This window comes from Aethalodelphis obliquidens, unplaced genomic scaffold, assembly GCF_003676395.1.
Source record: "Aethalodelphis obliquidens isolate GAN/ISIS:26980383/991018 unplaced genomic scaffold, ASM367639v1 scaffold1, whole genome shotgun sequence".
NCBI lineage: Eukaryota > Metazoa > Chordata > Mammalia > Artiodactyla > Delphinidae > Aethalodelphis > Aethalodelphis obliquidens.
In genome coordinates, this window is record NW_020837945.1 from 69,869,608 (window position 1) to 69,897,185 (window position 27,578).

At 43.6% G+C, this 27,578-nt stretch overlaps 1 protein-coding gene across 5 annotated transcripts in view; it reads left to right on the top strand.

Annotated features, from left to right (window-relative positions):
• Window positions 1-27,578, top strand: part of KALRN (kalirin RhoGEF kinase) — a 637,474-nt gene that overhangs the window by 541,329 nt on the left and 68,567 nt on the right. For 4 of the 5 annotated variants that reach the window (XM_027106809.1, XM_027106826.1, XM_027106818.1 and 1 more), the window contains 2 exons: window positions 22,690-22,970; window positions 24,373-24,477. In XM_027106809.1, coding sequence (XP_026962610.1) covers window positions 22,690-22,970; window positions 24,373-24,477 — 386 coding nt within the window. The remainder of the gene's footprint in view (window positions 1-22,689; window positions 22,971-24,372; window positions 24,478-27,578) is intronic. The other variant, XM_027106864.1, reaches the window with a different exon arrangement.

Sequence of the window (27,578 nt, forward strand, 5' to 3'; positions counted from 1 at the left end):
TGACAAAAGCATAGCTAAGTCAAACAATGACGGGCCACCCACATTTTCAAGCAGGTTCCTGGACTCTGTTTTCCACCTGCCCTACTGGTTCTTGGGGTTGATGGGGGCAGGGTGGCAAGTGCAGCCCCTCCCTGTCCTGGCCCTACCTGACCTCTAACCTAGTCAGCTGTCTACCGTACCCATGGCCACGGTCACTGGGAGGATCGGGTGGGACAGTGCAGATGGCTCCTTGTGGCCCAACCCACTGAGCTGCAGTGACTACAGGTGCCACATCAGTTTTTGACTCCCAGTTGCAGAGTTTCAGTATCTTGGGGTTTTGGGGTTCATGTATTTAATAAAGATGCATATGCACTCACAGGAGTTTTTCAGCCTCTGTGCTTCACACATGGCAGTGTGACGTGTCAGAACATCCAAGAGCAGAGTGGCGGTCGGCCCCGCCTCCATCATCCCCCTACCCTTCCACCCCAGCTCTCCGTTACACATGACTGGGATTCCCCCCTCCTCCAAACACACACCCCCAGCATGTTATTCTTGCCCCAGCTTCTAGCATCTCTCCTGAGGCCTTATGGGAAAATCTACTTCTTGTTAACTTTAACCCCCTTTATCATCTCAATGCCCAGCCAACTCCTGATTATCCCCATCATGAGTGATTTAAAGATTTCACTTATTATGTTCATGCATTCATCCAGCAAATACTTACTGAACCTAAATATTCTGAAACATAAAACAGAAATAAAATCACATTTAGTGGAGTTTTTGCACGAGGGGAGTTATGCTTTGGAGTAATTACTACATTGTCCTCATGTGGGGCATTCCGAGGTCCTTAAACTTGGGCCTTATGCCATATTTAGACTGGAGCGTATCCTTTCTTAGATGGGGACCCTCTCTGGTGACGTGCGACCCAGAGGAGCGGAGCATGGGAACTGCCCCTGGAGCCAGAGCCTGAGCTCTGCTTCTCATGGGTCTGGCAAGCTTGGTGCCTGCACAGTGTGGTACATCCACTGGGCATGGAGACACCCAGGCTGTGAGATGGGGGGCAGGGCTGCTGCTTCATCCTTTCTCACAGTCCTGTCTCCTTAAAAGTTCCATGATTCTGATTTATAAAATATGGGAAGCTTATAAGACAAATGGAAAACAGAGGTTCTTTTGAAGTTTAAAATATTTTTCCTGACATTAGAGTAAGGTAAATTATGTCCTCAAATAACATTATACATAAAAATAAATTCCAGATGGATTTCAGGCAAATGTAATGGGCACTCTAAAGGAAGTAAGGCAAATGATAGACTGAGAGAAAATACTGGCAACCTACATAATAGACAAAAATTAATATCCAGGGGCTTCCCTGGTGGTGCAGTAGTTGAGAGTCCGCCTGCCGATGCAGGGGACACGGGTTCGTGCCCCGGTCCGGGAAGATCCCACATGCCGCGGAGCGGCTGGGCCCGTGAGCCATGGCCGCTGAGCCTGCGCATCCGGAGCGTGTGCTCCGCAACAGGAGAGGCCACAACAGTGAGAGGCCCGCATACCGCAAAAAAAAAAATTAATATCCAGAATGTATAAAGAGTTCTTAGAAATCAATAAGAAAAAAGGCAACAACCCAATGGGAAAATGGGCAAAAGTTAAAAAGAAGCAGGACTTTAAAAAAAAAAAAAAGCAGTAAACTTTTGGAAAAGATAACATCAGTAGAAATCAGAGAAATACAAATAAGAACTTTTAACCCTTCAGATGAGCAAAATTAGTGGTAAGGGTGGGGAGAAATAGACAATCATACACTGGTGAGAATATAAATTGATATCGTCTTTCTGGAGAGCCATTTCGCAGCATCTTCAAAAATTGAACATGTGGGCTTCCCTGGTGGCGCAGTGGTTGAGAGTCCGCCTGCCGATGCAGGGGACATGGGTTCGTGCCCCGGTCTGGAAAGATCCCACATGCCGCGGACCGGCTGGGCCCGTGAGCCATGGCCGCTGAGCCTGCGCGTCCGGAGCCTGTGCTCCGCAACGGGAGAGGCCACAACAGTGAGAGGCCCGCGTACCGCAAAAAAAAAAAAAAAAATTGAACATGTATATGTCTTTTGACCTTCTTCTAGGAGTATACCGTAAAGAAGTTCTCTATTTGTCCCAGGATGCTCAAGTGGTAGTTTTCGTTAATAGCAAGAAGATGGGCAGTAGCATTATTTCCAATAGGGGATTGGTTATGGTACAGTTTTATTGTGGAATACTCTGCAACCACTAAAACAAAAAGGAAAACACAGACATGGGAAGATCTCCCACTTGTTAAATTTTAAAAAATATATAGAAACAGTCAACTATATGGTATGAACTGCTTTGCATAAGAACAAGTCTGTGCGTTTGTGTGTATACGTGGATAATAGTCTGAGAGTTACACACTAAACAGCCAAGGTTACTAAACAGGTAGGAGAGTGGAATTGGGGTGTGGGGGTTGTAGCTGGGAAGAAATTAGAGATGGAGGACATTTTGCCCTATAATCTCTACAGTATCATTTGAAATTTCATGAGCACGTTTTTATGTTTGATGTGCTCTTAAAAGTAATATATATTTATAGCAGATAACTTGGAAAACATAGGAAAATAATATCACCTGTCGTCTGAGACACTTTGACTTTAGTTACTTATCTCTCAGTCTTTTTTCTGTATGAACTACCTATCTATATATGCATATAATCACAGCCGGTTCAGTCTGTATACTCAATACTGTATTCTGCTTCTTTCACTTAATGTTGTCTAAGCATTTCCTGCCCGTTTTTACAAATTCATAGTCTCTCATGCTACCTTTAAATGTTTATTATAAATTCAGACACTTTAAGGCTGAGGAGTAGATGGCAGGATTTTCAAGGGCCACGAGGAGAGGGTACCTGGAGCCTGAGCCCCTTCCAGTGGGAGTGGTAAGTGGAGGGTGGCTGAGTCAGGCTCAAGGACCAGTCACCAGAAGTCTGCAGAAGCCACACAGCATCCTGCCTCCCCTCTCGCCTTCTCTTGTGTGAGGTCATCAACAACTTTATGCTTCTGCTTCTCCCCAGCCCAGGTTCTAACTCTGGCTTCTGGGAGCTGCCTTCTCTGCTGCAGGCCTGCCTACGAATTGAGGCCTCATTTCAATTGAGGATTTGAAATGTTGCCCTCCTCTGAAATAAGGCATCTGAAAGTCAGCTTAGAATACAAATTGCAGTCTGTCATATCTCTGAGTTTTAAAGGTGAAAGGGCTGGTGAAGAGGATCTAGAGTTGTGCTTCCAAATGACAGATTGGTAAGATTGAGATTTGTCTAAGACCGTGCAGAAGTTAGCAGTAAAGCTGGAATCCTCCCGCTGGGGCTCTTGGTATGGCCAGTGCTCTTTTTACTATACTGCGCTTTCCCTCTGCTAGGGAGTTGGGAGCTTGGGGCCTGACCTAGGACCGTGAAGTTACCATAAAAGGGTTCCAAACAGCATTCAGGCTGCCTGAAACGCTGAGACTTAGCCAAAGGGACAGTGAGATGAAGAAAGGTCATCTTCTTACGGGCTTAAGTTTTAGTTCATTCATTCAGCAAATATCCTCGTCTAACACATGCTCAGAGGGGGGGGGGAATGTTCTAAAGATAAAGGTGGAGTTATCACATGGTGGTGGGATTACAGAAACTTTTCATTTTCTTCTATTTTTTCCCTATAATGACTAAATATTACTTTTGAAAGCTTGAATTTTTTTTTCAAGTCCTCTTGTTCATCTAAGCATTTTTATTTGTTGAAGTCATGATATACTTCCTAACTTTGAAGTGAGAAATGGGAGGAAAAAGAGTCTGATAGTTCTGGGGTCTCCAGCCTGAGTTGGTGGAAGTGCTAAGTGTGTCATGCAGCTCACCCATTCATACTTGTGCCTGTCTGTGAGTGCATACGTGGGATTGCACCTGCTGGGATCTGCTTCTGCATCTGTAACTGCTGAGGAGCAGCCCGTTTTACAGAAGGGAATAAGGGGTAATGGAGCTGCTTGGAAGAAGGAAGTGCGTTCTCCCTTTGCTGCTGTCCTGGGAAGGAAAGTGAGAGAGAGTTCGTTCATCAGTTGACTCAAAGCACAGCAGTCTGATGGCACAGGATCAGGGCTGGCCTATCTGGCAGGCCTTAGGCTCACTGGGCATTACTCTATTACAACACAATACTGTTTATTGTTATTCAACAGTCACTGTCATTACTGTTTATTTTTATATAATAACCTTTCATTATTTAAGTAAGTATTATGATCTCAGAGGTAGGTGTTGGTTATCCTCATTTTATAGATGACGAAATCAAGGTTCAGAAAGGTTAAGAGGTAGAACTGGAAGTCAGCTCCCAGGACGTGTCCCTCTCCCACTTGGCTCCGTATTTATCCATGCACACACAGACAGGCACCTTGGCTTCCTTTCTAGTCATTTAATATTTAGAACGTATTTATTGAGCACTTTCGATGAAATCTTTTCCCCACAAATGTTTATTGAGTGTTTTAGTTCTGTGTCAGGCACTCTTCTAGGTACTAGAACCTCAACAGTGAACAAAAGCAGACAAAAATTCCCTGCCCTCAGGGAGCTTATACTCTAGAGAGGGGAGTAAGAGAGGCAGAAAATAAATAAGTTCTGCAGTAGGTTTTTTTTTTTATATATAAATTTATTTATTTTGGGCTGCCTTGGGTCTTCATTGCTGTGTGCGGGCTTTCTCTAGTTGCAGCCAGCAGGGGCTACTCTTCGTTGCGGTGCGCAGGCTTCTCACTGCGGTGGCTTCTCTTGTTGCGGAGCACAGGCTCTAGGCACATGGGCTTCAGTAGTTGTGGCACTTGGGCTCAGTAGTTGTGTCTCGCGGGCTCTAGAGCACAGGCTCAGTAGTAGTGGCACACGGGCTTAGTTGCTCCGTGGCATGTGAGATCTTCCCGGACCAGGGCTCGAACCAGTGTCTCCTGCATTGGTAGGCGGATTCTTAACCACTGTGCCACCAGGGAAGCCCTACAGTAGGTATTTTTAAATGTAGTATATTATTAGAAAATTTTGAGGTTCAGTGAGGCCAAGAGATCAGGAGTGATTACCCTGAAAAGATACTCTCTCACTCACAGTTCCCCAGAGGAAGGCAGCACATCACATGGGGCCATGGGAGAAAACACTGAGATTGGTTGCAGGGAGAGAGAGAAGGAACTAGAGGGCTGAAGCCTTTAAGAGGTGAATCAGGGTAATCAGGTTTTGGATTGGCTAGTTTGAGTAATTTCAGCAGGCTCTGGAGTGTAGGGGCTGTCCTAGTGTTCTGGTATCTGGCCCTGGGATGATTAGGGCAGGTGGATAGTGGCCTGAAATGAGGGCCTGCTAAAGAAGCTGGCTGCGGGTACGGGCTCTGGATTGGTGGGTTTGCATATGAAATGCACAGTCAAAAGCAGGTTGTTTGCTATCTCTAGGAATTAACCCGCCCTGAGAGGGGCTTTTCCTGCAGGGTCAACAAGGCCCCAGATATCAAAGCATCAGAATACGGAAAATTGAAAGAAAGTTAATACAGTAGGCTAGGTGGGAATAAGTGCTACAGGGAAAATTAAAGAGGAAGGGGATAGGGAGTGTCAGCATGAAAGGGTGGGATGCTGTTTTAAAGAGAGTGGTCAGGGAAGACAGGGAAGGTAGCATTTCAATAAGACCTGAAGGTAGAGAGGGAATGAGCCAGGTGGGATCTGGGGGAGGAACTTTCTAGGCAGAGAGATCAGTAAGATCAGAGAGGGGAACGTATCTCATTGATAATATCACCTACAGCTGCATCAGTATGCCTTAGACCATAGCAGGAAGAATATAATTCAAAGATCAGGGGATATGTAGGTATCAGAAACACAAACTGATAGCAGGAAGGTTTGGGATGGCCTTATGTGTGTGAGCTGAATACAGAGTATTTTGTCCATAGGCCAGATTTGAATATCTTGATATTTCCCATTCATCCATATTCGGTCAGATGTTTCTCCCCAGATCCTCTTGGAAGAAAAGGTGATTTTTGGTGGAAAGGTGATTCGAATTCATGAGAAACCATACAACGTGGACCAATCAGAAGTTAAAAATTGTCAAAGTAAATCAGGTCTTATCACCTATCCCTCCAGAAGGTTTGCCGCTGCATTTAGGATAAAGTCCCAGCTCCCTGCCCTGGCCTGCAAGGCTTGGGGTCTAGCCGCTGCCTACCTTTCCAACTTCAGTTTACATCTGTCCACCCACCAGCTGTGCTGCAGCCCCAAGAACTTCCTGCGGGTAGCTCGAGCATCCCAGACTCCTTTCTGCCTTAGGATTTCTGCACAGGCTGTGCCCTGGGCTGAAGGCCTTCTCCCCGTCTTTACAGGCTGGTTCTGTCTTGTCATTCAGGTCTCAGCCTGCTTCTCAGAGAGACTGTCACCGGCTGCTCACGCTGAAGTTATACAGGCCCTCCCCAGCCCATGAGCCAGTTTATTTCTCCAAATGCTGCTCAACAGTACTGGAAATTTTTCTAACTCGTTTCTTAGTTTATTATCTGCCCCCACTGCCACCCCAACTAGAATGTCAACTTCCAAATGTCAGGGACTTTGTTGTCTCCTTTACTGCTGTAGCCCAACTCTGGGAACAGCACTGGGCACATAGGCAGCACTCAGACATTTGTTGAATGAATGAGTAATAACACAGTGTCTTCAAATATAAAACATAAATCAAGCCTACAGGGCCCAGCACTTAAGGAATAAGAGAGCCATCATAGTGGGGCAGAGTCTAGGCAGTCTTCTAGGAAAGAGGCCTTCTTATGGAAATAGTCTAATTGTGTATTTTTCTTGCAAAGGCCAGTCCAGTCATTGCTGATCAGGAAGCTGGGGGTTCCAGCTCTAGTAATGAGGAGATGGCCTTGTCACCACTGGACAGGCATGGCGGAGTAGCAGCCCTTGGGCCTTGGCTCCCAGGTGTGTGCTGTTTGGCAGCACCGTTTGGATTCTTTCTTAAAACATGAATGTGAATGTCTTTAGCAGACCTGCACTCTCCGTTTTGCCACTCCATGCCTCTCCTGTTTGTCCTGTATCCAAACTCTTCTCATGTTTACCTTCCCTGTTAAGGAGACGTCTGAGCTTTGACCCCTGCCCTGTGTGAATAAGTGCTCTGTTCCCTAGCAGCCCAGTGGGCACTTTGGATGTTTTCACTGATTGAAGGGAAGTTGAAATACTACTGGTAAGTCTCAAGAACCAGCTTATGGCTAGAGGAGGAGGTGTCAGCTTGTCTCACCTGCCCCAAAGGCAGCAAATGCCTGCTAAAGGGAGTTCTTGGTCCCCATTATGCAAATAACCTATGTGGTGCAATTAGGAAGTGACCCTTCCGGGTCCCGCTGTATGGTCCCAACCCAGCCTCTCTACCTAGCTTTTCCTGTGCCCTAGGGGCCAGCTAAGGTTCTCACTGATTCCCTTAGCACTTACTTGCCATTTCTCCCACCTTTAACACTCTGACTTGTGAGACAGGAGTTGCCTCACTGTCTACCAGTATCTTAGAATCATGTTTCCATTCTTCAGCCTCTTAGCTGGTCAGCCCACAGGCTCAAAATAGAACAACCAGCGCTCTTTGTCATGACGATATTTCTATACTTATTAGTAAAATATTGTAAACAATTAACAGAGCTAATCAGAATTTTATGCCTCCCCCAAAACCTCCAGTATCATTTTCAGTGACAATTTCAAGATCTGTAGAAGGAACTCCTGGGAAACTTCAACTTGACTGATTTTATATACCCACAAGGCTAAAATCAACTTTAAATAGCATGTCAAATAAAGCACAACTTAGAAAATTTTAACAAAATCTAGTTCTGGCCTTTAGCATAATCACTATTTTAATTATACATTGTTCAGTCTGTTTTCAGTGGAACAGAAAATTATTCTCTCACATCTGTGATCAGAAATTGTTTCATGAATGGAATTGGGTATTTTACCTAGGAATTATGTTCAAATATATCATTTACAGTTGGTTTATACCAGACTTCGAAAACACCAGTACTAAGCATGTATGCAATTTAACTTGATGGATGAGAAAATTGTGCCAGGACCAGATCCCACCATAACATCACTAGAATTGGATCAAATTGATATTATATGCCTCCTGATAGGGTACATCGTGTTCAGGGATATTCCTGCAAAAATGCACATTCTAATTTGCTGGATGTTAAAACATCCAGCAAGGGGCTTCCCTGGTGGCACAGTGGTTAGGAATCCGCCTGCCAATGCAGGGGACATAGGTTCGAGCCCTGGTCTGGGAAGATCCCACATGCTGTGGAACGGCTAAGCCCGTGCATCACAACTACTGAGCCTGCGCTCTAGAGCCCGCGCACCACAAGTGCTGAAGCCCGCGTGCCTAGAGCCCGTGCTCCGTAACAAGAGAAGCCACCGCAATGAGAAGCCCACGCACCGCAACGAAGAGTAGCCCCTGCTCGCCGCAACTGAAGAAGGTCCGTGCGCAGCAATGAAGACCCCACGCAGCCAAAAGAAATTAAAAAAAAAAAAAAATAACGAAACATCCAGCAAACCCAAATTGAGAGAATATTCTACACAATAGCCACCCTGTATTCATAAAAGATGTCCAAGTCATGAAAGATAAGACCTTTTTCTATAAGGGACGTTATAGGAATGATTGGCAACATTTGAACAAAGTAGAGGATCAATGTTAAATTCCTGATTTTGCTAATTATACCGTGGTTATGTAAGAGAACGCCCTTGTTTTTAGGGGCCATACACTGAAGTATATAGAGATATAGGGGAATCTTCTCTGTAACTTATTCTCAGACCGTTCAGAAAGAGAAAGAAGAGAAAAAGCAAGTGGTAAAATGTTAATTGTTGGGAAATCTCGGTGAAGGAGATGTAAGAATTCTTTGTATGAATCTTGGCACTTTTCTCTAAATCTGAAATTATGTCAAAATAAAAAATTTATAAGAAATAATGCCAACGGGATCATACTCGTGAACTCATCCCCAGGTTGATGGGGATAGGAAGAACCCAGACAGTGGTTTTTCCTGTCCCCATCAACCTGGGAATGAATTCCCTTAGTGCACCCTGAGTGTACATCTGTGCTCTGGGTCCGGAGAGGCCAGAGAGGACCATGAGGGCACTGCTGAATGAAGAACACAGGGGGAATGTAGAAGGGGAGCCTGGGCTTGGTTGGGAGGCCCAGACTGAACACAGTCATGTTTGCCTACTGCTTTTCCCAAGCCAGGCAGCAAGGCCCTAGAGGCAAACTCACTTGGCCCAGGTCCTTAGGAGAGGCAGGGCCAGGCTAAGACTGCAGGGTCTCAAGCTGCCTTAAGTCCTGGAGACCCTAAATCTTAACACTTTCTTTCCTACCCCCCACACAAAAAAATGTAGTTTCCCAAAAGAGGACCCTGAAAACCCAGTCACTGATCACCTGTTTCTTTCTCCAGATACGCAGTTTCCTCCTCTTTCTTCTTCCCTCAGGTTCTCTAGGAGAATTTCCATTGTGACATTTTCGGTTAAGTAGCCCTTTATTACAGGCTTAAATGTTCCTGTGGCTCCCTGCTTAACTCTTTCCCTCCACCTCTATAATTAAACCTGGCATGGTTACCTTTGGTTAAGGTTACTACTGAAGGGCACATTATAAGTTGAATCCAGGTCAGGCTTCCCACTGGCTCCTGGGTAGACTCTGATGTGATAGCACATAGCCAGAAATAACTGGCCTGGACTCTAAACTCATCTCCCACTTTGGTGTTCATAAGAGGTTGAGTTTGACCGTCAACCCTGCTGTCAGGATACCATCTCGGGAGTCGATTCACCTTTTGTATTCCAGACTGAGATGGAAAAATAGACAGTAACGATGCTAGCTAGCCACACTGCTTTCTACAACACATGAATAGCATTTGGTAAATGTTCCCTCTGGAGAGTCATCATCGACATGAGCATGTTAATTAGCATATTAAAGGTTCCTGGAAGTCCTGCAGAAAAGAAACAGGTAACTTCTTTAACCCATCTTAATTGACTGGGGGACAGTTTGAACATCTTAAGGAACAGGAAGCACGAGCCTGTATTGATATTCACATGACTAAGTTTTAGAGACGAGTGCCTCGGCAACATTGACTTTTTCTTAGAGGTCTCTGGGCCTAAAAATAGTCAGACTCCAGTGATTTCTCTCGCTTTGTCCTTAGCTATTCATCACCAGCCGTTTAGTGAGCTCCTCTATGACTAAACAGTTTGTGCTGGGGATGCAAAGATGGAGGACAGCTCTGTCCTCAAGGACTTTCCTTAGAGTTAGGGAGGTAAGGTACATAAACAAACATTTATCAGTGCCAAGTGAATGGTACGAGAGGTACTCCCAGAGAAATAGGAGAACATGCTGGGCTTAGTCATCTAAGAAGTCCTAGGTAGGCTTTAGACAAGCCGAGAGGCTGCAGAATGGTTTGAGCAATGAGAAATGCAACATGGGTGGTGCAGTGAACTGAATAATTAGCCTAAAGTAGGTGGTTCAAATAGAATAGTTGTTTCCAAACTTTAACATACATCAGATTCACTTGGAGGGCTCGTTAGAACACAGTGCTGGGCCACCCCCATAGTTTCTCATCCGGTACCTCTGGAGTGGGACCCAAGAATATGCATTTCTAACAAGGGCCCAGATGATGGTCACATTGCTGGTCTGGGGACCACAGTCTGAGAACCTTGGATTATCAAAGAGTGGAAGCTCAGAGAGCTGGAAAGGTGAGCTCAGGCCTGACCACGGAGTACCTTAAATGGCAGGCTGACAAGTTAGACTTTGTTAATCAAGTTTTGAACAGGGACTTGCCCAAAGCAATAGAATTGTTCTGGTAGCAGAGAGATGTCAAATGGATAAGAGAAAAAGACTAGCTGCAGAGAAACCAATTTGGAGGTTTTTACATAGTTAAAGCAAGTGGATTTAAAAGCTCTGAATTAGGGCAGTGACAGCAGGAATGGAAAGAGAAATATTCTTGCAGAAATCTTTGTGAATGAAGAATTAGCTTGCAGGACAGAAAAACTGAAAGGTAGTCTTGGTCGTTCTCTGAGAGAGTCTTCAGTTATATACGGTAACTTGTATAATGTTATTTTGAGGCTTTGTGGGTATTACGGGAGCTGAGCTTGTTTATGTTCACACATTCTGAAAAGTGGAAAATGTTACCATGTAAGGTAGCAGGGTAAGTTATATTAGAGAGCTTACATTTAACCCACTTGAGGGCTTATTTGAAGGCCTAGGGGGAAGCTCCAGTGTGGGTACATCATGGACTCAGGAGTGGCCCTATTTTACCATGGAAATTTGACTTCCCTGCCAGGCGTACACTTGGGAGGGTGGCATATGAGGAGAGGCCAGAAGAAGACACCTTCCCCAGCCTTGGGACTTGACAGTTACCACGTGTCCTGATTAGAAGACCTCCTTGTGCTCATGATATCTTTATAGAAGAAAACAGATCCCCGGTGACCTCAGTTCCTACTGATCCACTGATTCTTGTAGCCCTATTACAAGCCCATTACTTAAATAAAAATTCTGTATTTAGGTTTTATACTAATAGGACGTGTCCTTTCTTCAGTCTCAGTTTGGAAAGTTCTACCACACTCTTCTGGTGGTGATGTTTTGAACAGTTCAGAAGGCTTTTAGGAGAGTTCCCTACTCCACAGTTTAGGAAACAATGTGCATGTCCTCTCCCGAGGCTGTGGACAAGTCTGAGAGAATGAAACGGGCATATCGATGGAAGTCGTATCTGGAGTATTTGCTCTCCGAAGGGCGACAGAGCTGCTTTCACTGACTTTTGCCTGCTCTGACATGTCAAGCTGCAGAATCTACCCCTGGAACGTAGAGAGAGAATTTTTAGCCCTTAACTTCTAAAGCCAACTAGGGGGACTAGTGAATCACGTGATCCAGTGTGACAGCCTGTCATAGCACTGGCCTTGCGTGTTTAGGATGTGCTTGTCTGGGGTCGGGGGAGGGCACGGACTCAGTGCCCTTTGAGGTTGCTCCTCCCTCTGTCTCTGACTCAGAGAGAAGATTACACGGGAAGCTGAGACCAAGGAGACCTGAGAACAAGCAGTTGGAAACTTCATTTTACCCTCTGCATCCAGTGGCATCCTGATGGAAGTCAATGCAGGGACAGGGCACTGAAGGAGCCAGCAGTAGTCAAGGGAGATCTGGACTGAATTAGAACAGAATTCTGAAGAGTTCATTTAGATGAAAGCTGGAGGTGCTGACTTTTCACCCTCATGGAGACTCTTTTGTCTGTTGGAAAAGATCTTGATGTGAAGAGCTTATGTCCCAATGGGCTCTGAAGATGAAAAGGCTTTCTGCCCTATATGGATGCCACTGGATTTGGAATTGTCCCTGTGGTTCAGATTTCTGTGCACATGCTACCAGGATAGGAACAGCAGTATAGGGAAGAGAAGGGGACCAATAAGTAGGAATAACGTAAGATAGACCCTAATGCAGTGTGCTTTTGGGACTCAGAGTGGTCCTTCATTTTGTGTTCCTAGTTTAATGGGAAAAATCAGATACAGACATTATAAATCATAGAGATTTACATGTGAAAAAATGTATAAAAAACCCATAAAGCCTGAGTAGAGTGAACCTAGTTGCAGGGCAGGAATAAAGAAGTAGGCGTAGAGAAATGGCCTTGATGACATGGGGTGGGAGGGCAAAGCTGGGGCGAAGTGAGAGTAACATCGACATATATACACTACCGGATGTAAAATAGTTGACTGGTGGGAAGCAGCATAGCACAGGGAGATCAGCTCAGTGCTTTGCGATGACCTAGAGGGGTGGGATAGGGAGGGTGGGAGGGAGGCACAAGAGCGAGGGGATATGGGGACACGTGTATGCATACGGCTGATTCGCTTTGTTGTGCAACGGAAACTAACACGGTATTGTGAAGCAATTATACTCCAATAAAGATCTATTTAAAAAAAATGGTGAGTTGGCAAAGGACTCATTGGAGAAGAAATTCCTGAACTAAGTGTGTAAAAGCTATGGCTTAGTAAGCAGGAGGCAGGGGCTTGCTTGCACTATGCATTTGAGACTTGAATCTGGCTAAGGGATGGGGGAAGGAATATCCTGAGGCAAGGTGTTTGCCAGCTTTAGTCTAACATTGTGGTAGGAGCAATCGCAAGGGCAACAAGTTTCCTAGTGTTAAGAGACAGTGTTTCTGCACCAGGCTGATTCTCCCCGTCCCCCATGTCCTGTTGCTGTCACCATAGCATCCTTCTTTTGGCACCAAGTGGCCCAGACACCAAGATGGGCAGCCAAGTGGTTTTCAGGGAAGCCAGCCATGCCAGGACCTGGTGGTACATAGCCTCAGGACCTCAGCTGAAAGTGCAACCAGGAGATGGGCTTTGCTAAGCATTCTGCTAAAAGGCCTACCAGGGCCCTTCTCCTACATCATGAAAGATGTACTAATACTTACTGTAGGTTTTGTGCTCTCCACGCTTACAAACAATTGAATTTATGGATTTATTACCCAGAGAATTTTCACCCTGACCTTCCCATCATACACCCTTCTCTAGATGTGCAATTTCCAGTGTGAAAAAAATGTATGTGTGATACTTCTATGGTTTTTATATTAAGTAAATTATTTATAGAAAGCCAAAGGAGACAAGAATGTTTGGGTATATAATCTATTCAGGCAGATGTATTGAAATGCATTTACCTTATATAGCTCAAGCCATGGAGAGCAATAAGGATGAGTTTACAATGATTCTTGTGTCATTGGAGCTAAAGCAAGACAAAAGGAGTTTAAAGGACTTTTCTGTAAATGTCTAGTGATGTTAGGAACTTTTGTGATTTCTTCTGATATCAGCTACTGGCGTCAAAGCTTCCAAAACAATATTATGATGAATACCAGGGAGATTTTATAGACCTGTTGTCCAACTAGATGGTGGATGATGAGGTAAGACTAATGAACAGCTAGACCCCCTATCTTTTTTTTTTTTTGACATCTTTATTGTGGTATAATTGCTTTACAATGGTGTGTTAGTTTCTGCTTTATAACAAAGTGAATCAGTTATACACCTACATATATCCCCATATCTCTTCCCTCTTGCGTCTCCCTCCCTCCCACCTTCCCTATCCCACCCCTCTAGGTAGACCCCCTATCTTTTAGCAATTACATAATACAGTATGTGGAAGACCTGCCTTTGGGGTGTGATTGAATACCATCACTGAACTCCAGAAGAACAGACTGAAATGAGTTTTCCTTCTTGAGTTGTGTCTTTGAAGTCAGTGTAGAAAATGGTGGGCCAGCTTAGTGAGTTATGCATCTGGGGTACTCACAATCCACCAAAACCTTGGATGCCACCTGTACATATGTGAACTCTCTGGGGTCCCAGCCTAGCACTTGTAAGGACACCACTCCTGGTCTTCGGGGCTATTAAACCCATACAACTAATAGAACTGTTTTCTCTTTTTGTCTAGGACATGTGGTCCTTCTTTACTTTCAACTCACTTTGAGGTCAGTGGAAAGAAAGCAGAACCAATATTTTGTGATTAGAGAAAATAATAGTTATTAGTCCTGTGGATGCAGCCATGAGGCATTTGCCATATCCTAAATTTGCATTCTGTGGTGACTTGTACACAATGTATCCTTTCAGAATAGTCTTACAAAATTTACATGAAACCAAAAAGGGTAGAAGACTTTTTTAGGTGTAACATAAAACGTGAAAGAAATAATGAGGCAAAACATTTTAGAAAGAAAATTGACTTTATGAATGAGCGAAGTTTCTAGTATCTTCATGCACATCGTGAAGAGGTTTCAGAAATTCCTCACCAAAATGAAAATTGTAGGTTCTTGTAGAAGCGGTATGTTTAATTAAAAAATACATTTCAAAAAAAAGAAAGTTTTCATAAACAATATGCCACTGTGGAAGGAAAAAAATTTTCTAGTATATTCATGCACATCATGAAGAGGTTTCAGGAATTCCTCACCAAAATACAAATTGTAGATTCTTGTAAAAGCAGTATGTTTAACTTAAAAATACATTTCAAAAAAAAGAAAGTTTTCATAAACAACATGCCACTGTGGAAGGAAAAAATAATTTCTAGTATATTCAGTTACTATGCATGTGGTACACAAATATCTTATATTTTGATTGCTAATGAAGGGCTTCCCAGCTAAAAGAATGTTTCACATAGACAATGGACTTATTAGGATGTGCTCAGTGTGTAAACTCTCATGGGCTTTATTCCAATTTTCATCTTTATGTCAAGCAGACAGCTCTCATCTCCTGTGCTGCTTAGAAACGTGCTGCTGTGATTAAATTACCTAAAATTATGGAGCCTTTGTCCCAAGTCTTAGGCCAATAACATTGACATGTTTATTCTAACCCCATGATGGTATCTGAGATCCTAATATCAACAGCTGTTTAGTTGCTTGGTCATCAAGCCCATCAGAAGCTCGCATTCTGAGGGATGGATACCCTGTAGATAAAGAGACACATGTCATCTCCAGGGAGTAACCTGTGCTGCCTAAACTTCTTAATGGTGGGAGGGTGGACAACAATGACATGGTAGCCCAAAGATGTGACTACCTTATTCTCCAATGAGATTTCAGGCATTGATCGTAGGAGTGGTTATTTGAAGTGGGGAAGGAGAGTAACACAGAATGGCAACTGGTAGCCTGAAGTTTTTCTTTGTTTTCATGAGGTACTTTGAGGCTAAAAATGGCTTACATTATCTAGTCTAGCCTTTAGAGGAACATACAGATGGAGTGAAGGGAGATACAGAATAGAATCACAGACATGGAACTAGGGGAGATAGTTATGGTTTTATTGATTTTTATTTAACGTAGATGGTACTTCCAGTGGAATTAGACACTGTTATAAGCACTTCACAAATATTAACTCCTTAATCCTGATAACAACCCTATAGGATAGATACTAATAGTATCTTCATTTACTGATGAGAAAACCAAGATACACAGAGATCAAGTAATTGGCCCAGAGTCACAGAGCTAGCCAGTGGTAGAGCAAGGCTTTGAATGCACTCTGTCTAATCTGTCCATTTTGTAGATGAAGAAACAGAGGCCTGAGTTTCTGTCCAGTGCTGCCATCTCTCTGTTGCAATCCATAGAGTAGGCACCAGTAGATTATTCTTTTTTTTTTTTTTTTTTTTTTTTGCGGTACGCGGGCCTCTCACTGTTGTGGCCTCTCCCGTTGCAGAGCACAGGCTCCGGACGCGCAGGCTCAGCAGCCATGGCTCACGGGCCCAGCCACTCCGCGGCATGTGGGATCTTCCCGGACCAGGGCACAAACCCGTGTCCCCTGCATCGGCAGGCGGACTCTCAACCACTGCGCCACCAGGGAAGCCCTACACCAGTAGATTATTCTTGAATCATATAATCAGGGCAGGAAAATTATACCAACAGAGTTTTCTCTTTTAATCAACTTGAACAAAATATCATTAAAAGATGAGTGTTGGTGTCAAGAATTCTCTAGTCATTGGTAAAGCTTTGGAACGTGTTCTGTGACCACGCATCAAGTCTTCTATTCTTAGGTATTAAGGAAGAAATTGGGCAGTTTAGAGAGGTGGCTTGGAAATTGAAGGAAGCATGGATAAAAAATATTATGGAAGTCTGCTGGTGGCTAAGAGTTTGTTGTTTGTTGGCTTATTTATATAGATTTTCTTGATTTCATTAGTATCTTCATATTCCCGTGACCAATCATGGGAATTCATTCAACTCATGCAATTCAGAGTCTATGAAGTTGGACCTCCAACCTCATGGATTACCCTGCCAAGCTTCCTATTTTTCCAGTTTGTGGCTGAGAAATCAACTATAGGATGCATTTCCTATTGGTCTAGAGGCACTGGATTTTACCTTTTTATTTCTTCTCCTTGAAACATTCTATTTCATCTCAACTTCATTCTTTGAAGTAGGTGTTTTGGGTTAGGGAGAGCACATTTAATTTTTCCAGAGGAAAATTATGTACTAATGGTGCATATTGAAACACCTAGAAGAATACAGGAAGATGAGAACTTTTGCACATGGTTGGTGGGAGTAAATCAGAGAGCAATTCGGCAGTACCTAGTGAAGCTGGTGATGGGTATTCACTAAAACCCAGCAGTTTCACCTTGAAATACATGCTTTAGAATTGAGAGCTGTGCTCCTCAATGTGCAATCTATAGATGGTGAAGGTTTGTGAGCTATGTTTCCAGTCCACAGGGAGATAAATACAGAAAATGAGAGTGAGCATTTACTATACTGTGTTTGATACTGTAGCTTTGTAGTATAGTCTGAAGTCTGGGAGTGTGATTCTTCCAACTTCATTCTTCTTTCTCCAGATTGTTTTGGCTATTCGGAGTCTTTTGTGTTTCTGTTCAAATTAAAAAATTTTTTGTTCTAGTTCTGTGAAAAATACCATTGATATGGATTGCATTGAATCTGTAGATTGCCTTGGATAGTGTGGTCATTTTAACAATATTGATTCTTCCAATCCAAAAACACAGTATATCTTTCCATCTGTTTGTGTTGTCTTCAGTTTCTTTCATCAGCGTATTATAACTTTCAGAGTACAGGTCTTTTGCCTCCTTAGGTAGGTTGATTCCTAGGCATTTATTTTACTCTTTTTGATGCAATGATAAATGGGATTGTTTCCTTAATTTCTCTTTCTGATATTTTGTTATTAGTGTATGTAAATGCAACAGATTTCTGTATATTAATTTCATATCCTGCAACTTTACTGAATTCATTGATGAGCTCTAGCAGTTTTCTGGTAGTGTCTTTAGCATTGTCTATATATAAGCATCGTGTCATTTCCAATTTGGATTCCTTTTATTTCTTTTTCTTCTCTGATTGCTGTGACTAGCACTTCCAAAACTATGTTGAATAAAAGTGGTGAAAATGGGCATCCTTATCTTATTGCTGATCTTAGAGGAAATGCTTTCAGCTTTTTACTGTTGAGTATGTTGTTGGCTGTGGGTTTGTCATATATGGCCTTTATTATGTTGAGGTATGTTCCCTCTATGCCCACTTTCTGGAGAGAGTTTTATCATAAAGGGATGTTGAATTTTATCAAGAGCCTTTTCTGGAACAGGATAGAAGGCCCATAAATAAACACATGCACTTATGGTCAATTAATCTACAACAAAGGCAAGAATATACAATGGAGAAAAGACAGTCTCTTCAATAAGTGGTGCTGGAAAAACTGGACAGCTACACGTAAAAGAACAAAATTAGAACATTCTCTAACACCATGTACAAAAATAAACTCAAAATGGATTAAAGACCTAAACATAAGACTGGACACTATAAAACTCCTAGAGAAAAACATAGGTGCAGAATACTCTTTGACATAAATCACAACAATATTTTTTTGGATCTCTCCCCTAGAATAACAGAAACAAAAGCAAAAATAAACAAATGGAACCTAATTAAATGTAAAAGCTTTTGCACAGCAAAGGAAACCATAAACAAAATTAAAAGACAACCACGGACTGGGAGAAAATACTGCGAATGATGCTACCAACAAGGGATTAATTTCCAAAATATAGAAATAGCTCATACAGCTTAATATCAAAAAACCAAACAACCCAGTCAAAAAATGGCCAGAAGACCTAAATAGACATTTCTCCAAAGACATACAGATGGCCAACAGGTGCATGAAATGGTGTTCAATATCGCTAATCATTAGAGAAAGGCAAATTAAAACTGCAGTGAGGTATCACCTCACACTGGTCAGAATGGCCATCATGAAAAAGTCTACAAATAACAAATGCTACAGAAGATGTGGAGAAAAAGGAACCCTCCTACGCTGTTGGTGCGAATGTACATTAATGCAGCCACTATGGAGAACGATATGGAGATCCCTTTAAAAACTAAAAATAGAATTATCATATGATCCAATGATCTCTCTCCTGGGCAGATATCCAGAGAAAACTCTAATTTGAAAAGATACATGCACCCCAGTGTTCATAGCAGCACTATTTACAACAGCCAAGACATGGAAGCAACCTAAATATCCATTGACAGATGAATGGATAAAGATGTGGGGTGTGTGTGTGTGTGTGTGTGTGTGTGTGTGTGTGTACACACACACAATGGAATATTACTCAGCCATAAAAAAGAATGACAGTGCCATTTGCAGCAACATGGATGGACCTAGAGATTATCATACTAAGTGAAAGAATTCGGACAGAGAAAGACAAGTATCATAGGATATCACTTACATGTGGAATCTAAAAAAATATGATACAAATGAACTTATTTACAAAGCAAAAATAGACTCACAGACATAGAAAACAAACTTATGATTACCAAAGGGGAAAGTGATGGGGGAGGATAAATTGGGAGTTTGGGATTAACATATACACTCTACTGTATATCAATTAGATAAACAACAAGGACCTACTGTGTAGCACGGGGAACTATATTCAATATCTTATAATAACCTATAATGGCAAAGAATCTGAAAAAGAATATATGTATGTATATATATACACATATGTATGTATAACTGAATCACTTTGCTGTACATCTGAAACCAACACAACTTTGTAAATCGACTATAGTTCAATTAAAAGAAAGATTAAAAAAACTGAAGCAAATATGGCAAAAATGTCTACACTTATCATATCTAGGTGATGGGTATTTAGATGTTAAATTTTTTCCATATTTTTTTCTATTTGAAAAATATCTCATAGTGGGACTTCCCCGGCGGTCCAGTTGTTAAGACTTCGTGCTTCCACTGCAGGGGGTGAGGGTTCGATCCCTGGTTGGGGAACTAAGATCCCACGTGCTGAGTGGTGCAGCCAAAACAAAATGAAAAAAATAAAAATATCTCATAGTAAAATCAGCCTCAGAATATTATTTTTTCTGATCTAGGAAGCAAGTTGGACATACCAGGGAACTTTATTCCTGCAGTGTCCAAGGACACATTTGTCTTCCCAGTGACGTAAAACCAGATACCAATCTTATGGACAGTTTTTAATGCCTCAGGGCTGAAGAGGAAGCATTGGTTCGGAACCCTGGAGAGATGTAGAGGTGCCTGGATTCTGGTCCTAGCTTTATGGCTAACTAATTTGTGACCATGGATTTCCCATATACAAGCTTTCATTGCCTTATCTGTAAAATTAGTGAGACTGAGATTGTTTTCAGCATTGAAACTTAATAACATATAAATTATATATAAATGTCTATATGAAATGTCACATAGACTAACAACTTGATGTTCTTTTTTACAATAATTATAGAGGCTAACAGAATTCATGGAGTAGACACAGATGTGGGAATAAGATTAAATATATGTGCAGTGGAGTCAGATCTGGGTTTAAATTTTGCCTGTCTGCCCCACTAATGATGACCCTGGGTTTCCTGGAACACTCTATTTCCTAAGATGATACTCATACTTAGTACCTGTCTCAGCTTGGAAAGATTTGGTGAGATAACAGTATTACTGTTGTAGTTGTTACAGATCGGTCAGTTAGCTGTTGTGCCCGGAAAGGTACTAGAATAAATTCTCAAACAGCTCATTGCAGCCATCTTCCAAAGATGGGGTGAGCATCACATGGCAATAATTCTTTGAAGTAGCAATAAACTAAGTACACATTTTCTAGACTAAACGATGCCACATCTTTTTGTAACCATGCATTCAAAGTGATTTAGAAATAGTCCTGTCTCAATACGGACCCTAACTAGATGACAAGTTAGAGATTGCTTCCAACTCTTCAGTTCTCTTTTATGTGGGCTGTGGTTGAATGGCCCTGATGGTTTACACAGAATAAACTTGAAACAAAATTGAGAATACTCTTGATTTTTAATTTGTACTTTATAATCTGTACACTTGCCATTAATTTGTACAGAATGCACCAAAGCAGAATCAGATGATAGAGAGAGGAGCAGAATGGTCAGTCAAAATCTGCATTCATGAATCTCAAAGCCAGGCTGTGGTTCGTAGTGGAACAGAAAACTTAGGCAGTCGTCCGTCTTGCTTAGTAACACAAGGCACAGTTAATGTGGCTGGGCCTCTAGCTCTGCTGACACAACATATACTGATAAATCTAAGTTTTGAAGGCTTGGATTTAACAGAGACTTGTGGTGTCACAGGGGCCTGGTGAATGAAAAGCCTCTGGGGCTTATCAGCAGAGAGATAAGAGGCCCAGGTCCCACTACTAGTGCTGCAGTGGTGCTGCTGAGATGTTATCACCCGGGCTTCTGAGAACAGGAGTTTGACCCATACCAAACACTTCAGAAATAATGTCAACACACCCAAGACCACAGCCAGCACAGAATTCTCTGAGATAAGATTACAGCTTTGTCCTTAAAGGGACGTCAACCAAGTCAGTCGATCCCTAAATATTCCCTGAGCTGAGCAACCCTATGAGTTATCCTTCATACCAGGGGGCTTTAGAAGCTCAATTTTGAATGCTTCTACATGCAGATATTCTGTTCTTGTTTTCTAAAGTATGCACAGAACTCTAACCATATCTAAGAAAGTTCCCGCAGGGTCAGGAGCCTGAGCTTGGTGCCTGTGAGATCAGCCGGTTATAGAGGCTGGAGGCAGCTCTTGACTGGCAAAAATATTCATTCTCTTTATTTTAAGATTTGGTTTCTAATGTATTGGACAGGTCTAGGCCGTCGGGCCTCGAAGGCCAGGTTAGACCTCTAGTCTCGGTCTAGGATAAAGTCATTACCGTATAGGAAAAGATGATTCGGTCTTTGAGACAAGTGGGCGTAAAAAGCCATGGCAGTACTTTTTATAAATACCTAGTCATGTGTTTGGTTTAACTACCAGTATGCAAACTGGTACCAGGGCCACAGGGCCCATCAGGGGTTGAGGTGAAGCTGGTCAGGTATTCTCCCAAGACCTCTTTGGCAATGAGAAGCAGCAGCATAAGAGAGACAACCCACCTGTGATGTGTCATCCAGATACTAACTGTATCACTTCTTGCTTTGAAATGCCTCACATTCATTCCTTTGTCCTCCCCGTGTCCTCCTAGTGTGGGCTTCTAGATTCCAATCCCTCTTCCCAGGGCTATGTTGTCTGTAGTTACCAGCTTAATTAAAAAACAAACAAGCAAACAAAAGCCCTTTTTGCCCCCTTTCCCATTAGCATCTCACAATAAAGTTCGTACTCCTCTAGTTTACTATTAAATGTTTTCACTCTTCTTTCTGTCCAGTTTCTCCTTCTCTGTTCATCTTTATTTCATTGGAAGGGTCTGCTTAAGGGCTGTGTTCACTTGTTTCTCCATTTTCCTGCCTCTGTGCTTTTGTTCCTGCCATCTCCCGCTTTTGGAATTCCTTCTCCCTTCCCTTCTACTCAAACACATGTCTTCTGTTGAAGCTTTTCAGACCAGTCCTGCCTGCGCTGATCTGACCCTCCTCTCAGCTCTGCTTCCCTATGGTCTGGAGTCCATGCCAGCCCTTTGGCAATTAACCACATACTGCTTTGTGCATTCATCTTTATTTTGCCTGCTCTGTCTTGCTCTTTGACTCTTCTCTTTCCCTCTTTGTGTGTGTTTGTGTGTGTGTGTGTGTGTGTAGCTAGATAAGGCATCTATGAAAATAGAATCTGTGTCTTATACAACTTCATAATACTCATAGGTGCTCTATGACATTGTTATTGGTTGCTGGTTCTTGCTTAGAATCTTGATTTTGCAGGAGTCTTTGTCTTCTGTCTGCAGCTGGCCTTGACATTCTGCCTGGTGCCCTAGCTTCCTGGGGTTGGAGCTGTCTTTCTCCCAGGCTGGCAGCCTGCCTTAACTGCCCCTGACGCGCCGCGTCTGTCTATTCTTTTTCCTCAGATGCGTACTCTCATTCAAGTGAAAACGGAGGCAAGTCCGAGTCGGTGGCCAACCTGCAGGCCCAGCCCTCCCTGAACTCCATCCACAGTTCCCCTGGGCCCAAGCGCTCCACCAACACCCTGAAGAAGTGGCTGACGAGTCCCGTGCGGCGGCTCAACAGCGGGAAGGCAGACGGAAACATCAAGAAGCAGAAGAAAGTACGAGACGGTCGGAAGAGCTTCGACCTGGGATCTCCCAAGCCTGGGGATGAGACGACCCCTCAGGGAGACAGCGCTGACGAGGTACTTACTCGAAGCCCCGGAGCCTTCCATCGGGAGGGGTTTCTGATGTACCTCCTTCCTGGAGCCTCGAGAGGCATCCTTCCCCGGGGTTTGTAAACTAGCCAGACTCTAGTTCCCAGTAGTTGGTCTTCTTGGGCCTAGGTGATCTTTGTATTCTCAAGACATTGCCAGTTTGAATATAGTTCCCTGTGCTGTACAGTAGGACCTTGTTGTTTATCCATTCTAAATGTAATAGTTTGCATCTACCAACCCCAAACTCCCAGTCCATCCTTCTCTCTCCCCTCCTCCCCGTGGCAACCACAAGTCTGTTCTCTGTGTCTATGAATCTGTTTAGTTCAATTTAAAAAAAAAATTAAAAACAGTAGGAAAAAAAAAAAAAGACATTGCCAGTTTGATTTGTGACTGGTTGAAGACTGGCACCTAGAGTGTCCAGCAGACAGACACCATCTTGCCAGATTTGGAGATGCGTGTCGGGGCCCACGGGGAGCCAGCTGGTCACCAAGTCCCCAGCCTCTACTAAAGACCGCATTAAACCTGCCAGGCCTGGAAAACAGAAGACTGTCTTGGGAGATTATGGCTGTTTTCGAGTATGTTGAGCAGTGGCATTTATAAAATGGAGTAGACAACTCCTGGTTGCTCCAGAAGGCAGAATTATGATTAACAGGTGAAGGTTTACAGTAGCCAAGGTTGCAGCCTTTAATGGGGGCTCAACCAGTGATGAAATGGGGCTTCGTGAAAACAGATGAACACCCATACTGAAAAGGTTTGGGAGACTGTATGACCTCACATAACAGTTGGAGAGACCAGTGTTGGCTGAGAGGTCAGACTGGGCAACGACCTCTTATATCCCTTCCAAAACTGGGATTCTGTGATCAAAATATAGTGGGTATTTGGTTCGGGAATGAGATAATTCTTTTATCTGGCAAACTAACCTACCCTAGTCACTGACATGGCTAAGAAATTCTTCCTGATGTGAAACCAGACTCTCTTTGTAGTTTTATGCTGTCTACCTTTTCTCCCTCTGAATGGCAGTAGAGCCTGGTGATATTTAGATTGTAGTTTGAGTCCTTCATAAACTTAAAAGTTAGTTTCTCTCCAACCACTCTCTCAGCTTTCGCTCTTCCTGGCTAATCGATAAAGTAGATGTTTTTCGTGTGTGTGTGTGTGTGTGTGTGTGTGTGTGTGTGTGTGTGTGTGTGTTTTCCACCATTTGGACCTCATTGTCCTTTTGAGATAAGCAGGTGTGCCCATTCACACAGGAGGACCCTGAAACTGAAAAAACTAGGAGTGTGTTGAGAGAGGCGGGTATCTTATATGTTTCTTTTCTAAAAATCCCAAGTCCTGAACCAACTGGCATCTTTAACTATAGGAAACAGTGACTAATGCTGCTCTTTTGTTCTAGAAGAGCAAGAAAGGTTGGGGTGAGGATGAGCCAGACGAAGAGTCACACACACCCCTCCCTCCGCCTATGAAGATCTTTGACAACGACCCCACGCAGGACGAGATGGTAGGACTTCCTTCTCACTTGGAAGAGCCATGTGTAAAACACGTGATTTCGTTTTGTGTGTGTGTCAGGGGTAGTAACACTCTCTCTCCCTTGTTATCTCTTATGCCGCATGAATCCGAGGTGACGTAGATTCCGTCTGTGTCGGGGAGGGCTCCCCTCCCCCAACCCTGGAGGTCTGACTTGCTTCTGGGCAGTACAGGGGTGGGTGTACAATACTCAAAGCAGAAATCTGCCTGGTATCTCGTCCTGTTGATGAAGGGTAATGGCTCTGTCCTTGGAAGCAGCAGATCCCGAAAAGAACTATTGTCTCGAAGAGGAATCCAAGGTGGTTCTAGGTCATGATCATTTTGTTGTTCAACCGATGTGTTAGTTGATTGTTTTCCTCATCCTCAACTCTAAAATCCAAATCATGGTAACTTCCAGTCAAGCCCAGCGCAAACAAAGCATGAGGGATGGAGATGCTGCTAAGGGGAGGTTTTGTCAAAGTTGGACAAACCTAACATGCCAGGTTGCCTCAGTTCTTTGATTTGCAAAATTCTTTGGCTCACTGGCCTGCAGAGGCTCTCTGGTGTCTGAAATGTGAATGTCCACCAAGCCTCTGGGTGCAGGGTCATCATCCCGATCGTTCTGGAGCAGAGGCTCAGGTTGAACGTGCTTCCTGGTACTGAGCTGAGGCTCGGGTAGGTCCCTGCTTTCGTTGTGTGCTCCGTCACTGGCCTTCCTAACTGTGCTGTCACTTCGTTGTGTTTCTCTTGCTTCTCTCAGCGTCGCTGTCCTGGAGGACTCTGGAGGCTGAGGTTGTGGTTTCAGTTTTTGATTGTCCTTCCCATTTGCTTTCCAGAGTGTCGTTTTCTTGTGCTGCTGGTGGTGGTTAGCCATCCCCCTGGGGCCTCCCTGTGCTCTCCAGTGCCCTGCCCTGCAGTCAGCAGCCCCTTCCGAGGTGGTGGGCCCAGCATGCACGGGCAGGGAGCAAACCTTCACAACGCCACCCAGGATACAATCCAGGAAGTACTGATGCAGTTGCTTCAGTGTTTCTGGTGATATCCCAGATCTTGTTTGAATTCTCTCTGCTTTGCATTTTGGATCGGTGGCCCCCAGACATTAGTTGAGGTCTTCCTCTGTGCTAAGCTAGAGGGACATTTTCCAGGAACAGGTCCATGACTCAGATGTGGTCGCTGCCCCCTCTGTGACTCACCCATGAGAAGCACACAGTTACGGCCCCTCCTAAGGCTCTGTCTCTGGACTGTTGGGAAGAGAAGTAGAGGAAGCATGGCATGCTGCCCATCCTGGATCCCCAGAGGCAGAAACGCCTGTGCTTCGCCTTGAGGTGGGAACGAGAACCAACCTGCTGTGTTCCCAGAGGCCTATTGTCAAATGTTCTGGACACGGTGATAGTGTGTGTGGGGAGCAGGGCACGCGGGTCACATTATCTGCCGCCCCACACCGCCTTCGCATGGAAGTACCAGCTTACATAAGATAAGGAGAGGCCACGAGCCCTCCCCCTCCACGTCCCTCAAGCACGGTTTGTTTTGGGGAAAGGACGTTATGTTGTTCCTGGATAATTTTTAACTGAGAATGCGGACTTAGCCCCAGACATTTGTGTAGCCCTTTTCTTAGCCAGGATTAGGGCAGCTGGCATGAGCGCCTTTTTAGACACATGAACCTCCTCAGTCCTGCTGTTTGGTTTCTGAACGTCTGTTTTTCTTGAATATTTGGGAGCGGGATGAGCTTCAGAATTTCTAGCAAATGGAGTTGGGATTCATTAAAATAATTTTTACAGCGGTGTAAAAGGAATTTCTAAAAGTTCACCCATTCTAGTGTTGTGCAGTTACTTTAATTCTGTCTGCTTCTATTTGTTCATATGCAGGTATGTTTTATTTTTATAATTATACTAGGCATAGGATGTGTTCATTGTTTTATATTTTTAATATTTATAAATTAAATATTAATAATGTTTAATATTTCCTAAAATCTTATTAATTTTACCTTCAGAACTATAATTTTAATAACTGAGGAGTATTTCACTTACGTGATGTATCGTAATGTGCTTGACCAGCCTGTTTGGGGATATCCTGGATTGTTTCCAATTTTTGCTGCTCTGGGTAATACTGCTACAGATCACTTGGTACATACAGCATTTGTTCTTTTGACTTCTGTCCTTGGAATAAGTTCCCAGAGGTAGGATTACTAGAGCAGAAAGTAGATAACTTGGATTTCCAAAGAGATTTAAGTTCCTTTCCTGCTTTCCCCAGGAGAGGAAAAGAGTGTTGCTCTCTCTTAATTACATTCATTTGATTTTTTTTTAGCCCATTTCAGAAGCAAAGACTTACCTAAAGTAAGTCTTAGCTTAGACAACAAGAAGATTCCTTTTAGAAATTCTCCCCCATAACTTAAAGGACAGACTTGAAGCCACAGCCTGGCCAGGATGTCCAACTTTCTACTCCCACGCATCCTGGGCCCTGGGAACTCCGTTGTCCTCTGCTTTGAAGCACAGGGTGGGTTAAAGCTTACACAGGGTTAACCGTTTCTCTCCCAATTTCTTCTCAAGTAGGAGTAGGAAGAAAAAAAAACAAAACAAAACACTGTCCCTCAGTGAGCAGGAATGCCCAAACCGTTGACCAGACAGTCCGGTAGACCAGTCCTTACTGCTGGTGTGAGGGAAGGAGGAAGGCCCCGGGCTTGAGCCGCCTTTCACTGTGAACAGGGTAGTGCCTGGTTGCTCCACCATGAGATGCACAAGTCCTGCTAAAGCCCTTTATTACTTCCCTAGTGTTTCAGTTCGGGGGCCTTACCAGAAACAGCAGTGTTTGTGGAGGAGCGTGTGTGTGTGTGTGTGTGTGAGAGAGAGAGAGAGAGAGTGTGTGTGACAGTGTGTGTGTGTGTGTGTGTGTGTGTGTGTGTGTGTGAGAGAGAGAGAGAGAGAGAGAGAGAGAGAGAGAGAGAGGGAGGGAGTGTGTGTGTGTGAATGGGGGAGGCGGTTTCTGGTCTCCAAGTGCCCTGCTCCTAGCATTTCTGCTTGACACGTGGTGACAGTCTGTGTTGAAGATCTACATGTAAGTGAAGTAAGGACAGTTTCCCTTTGGACACGCTCGAGGCTGGGT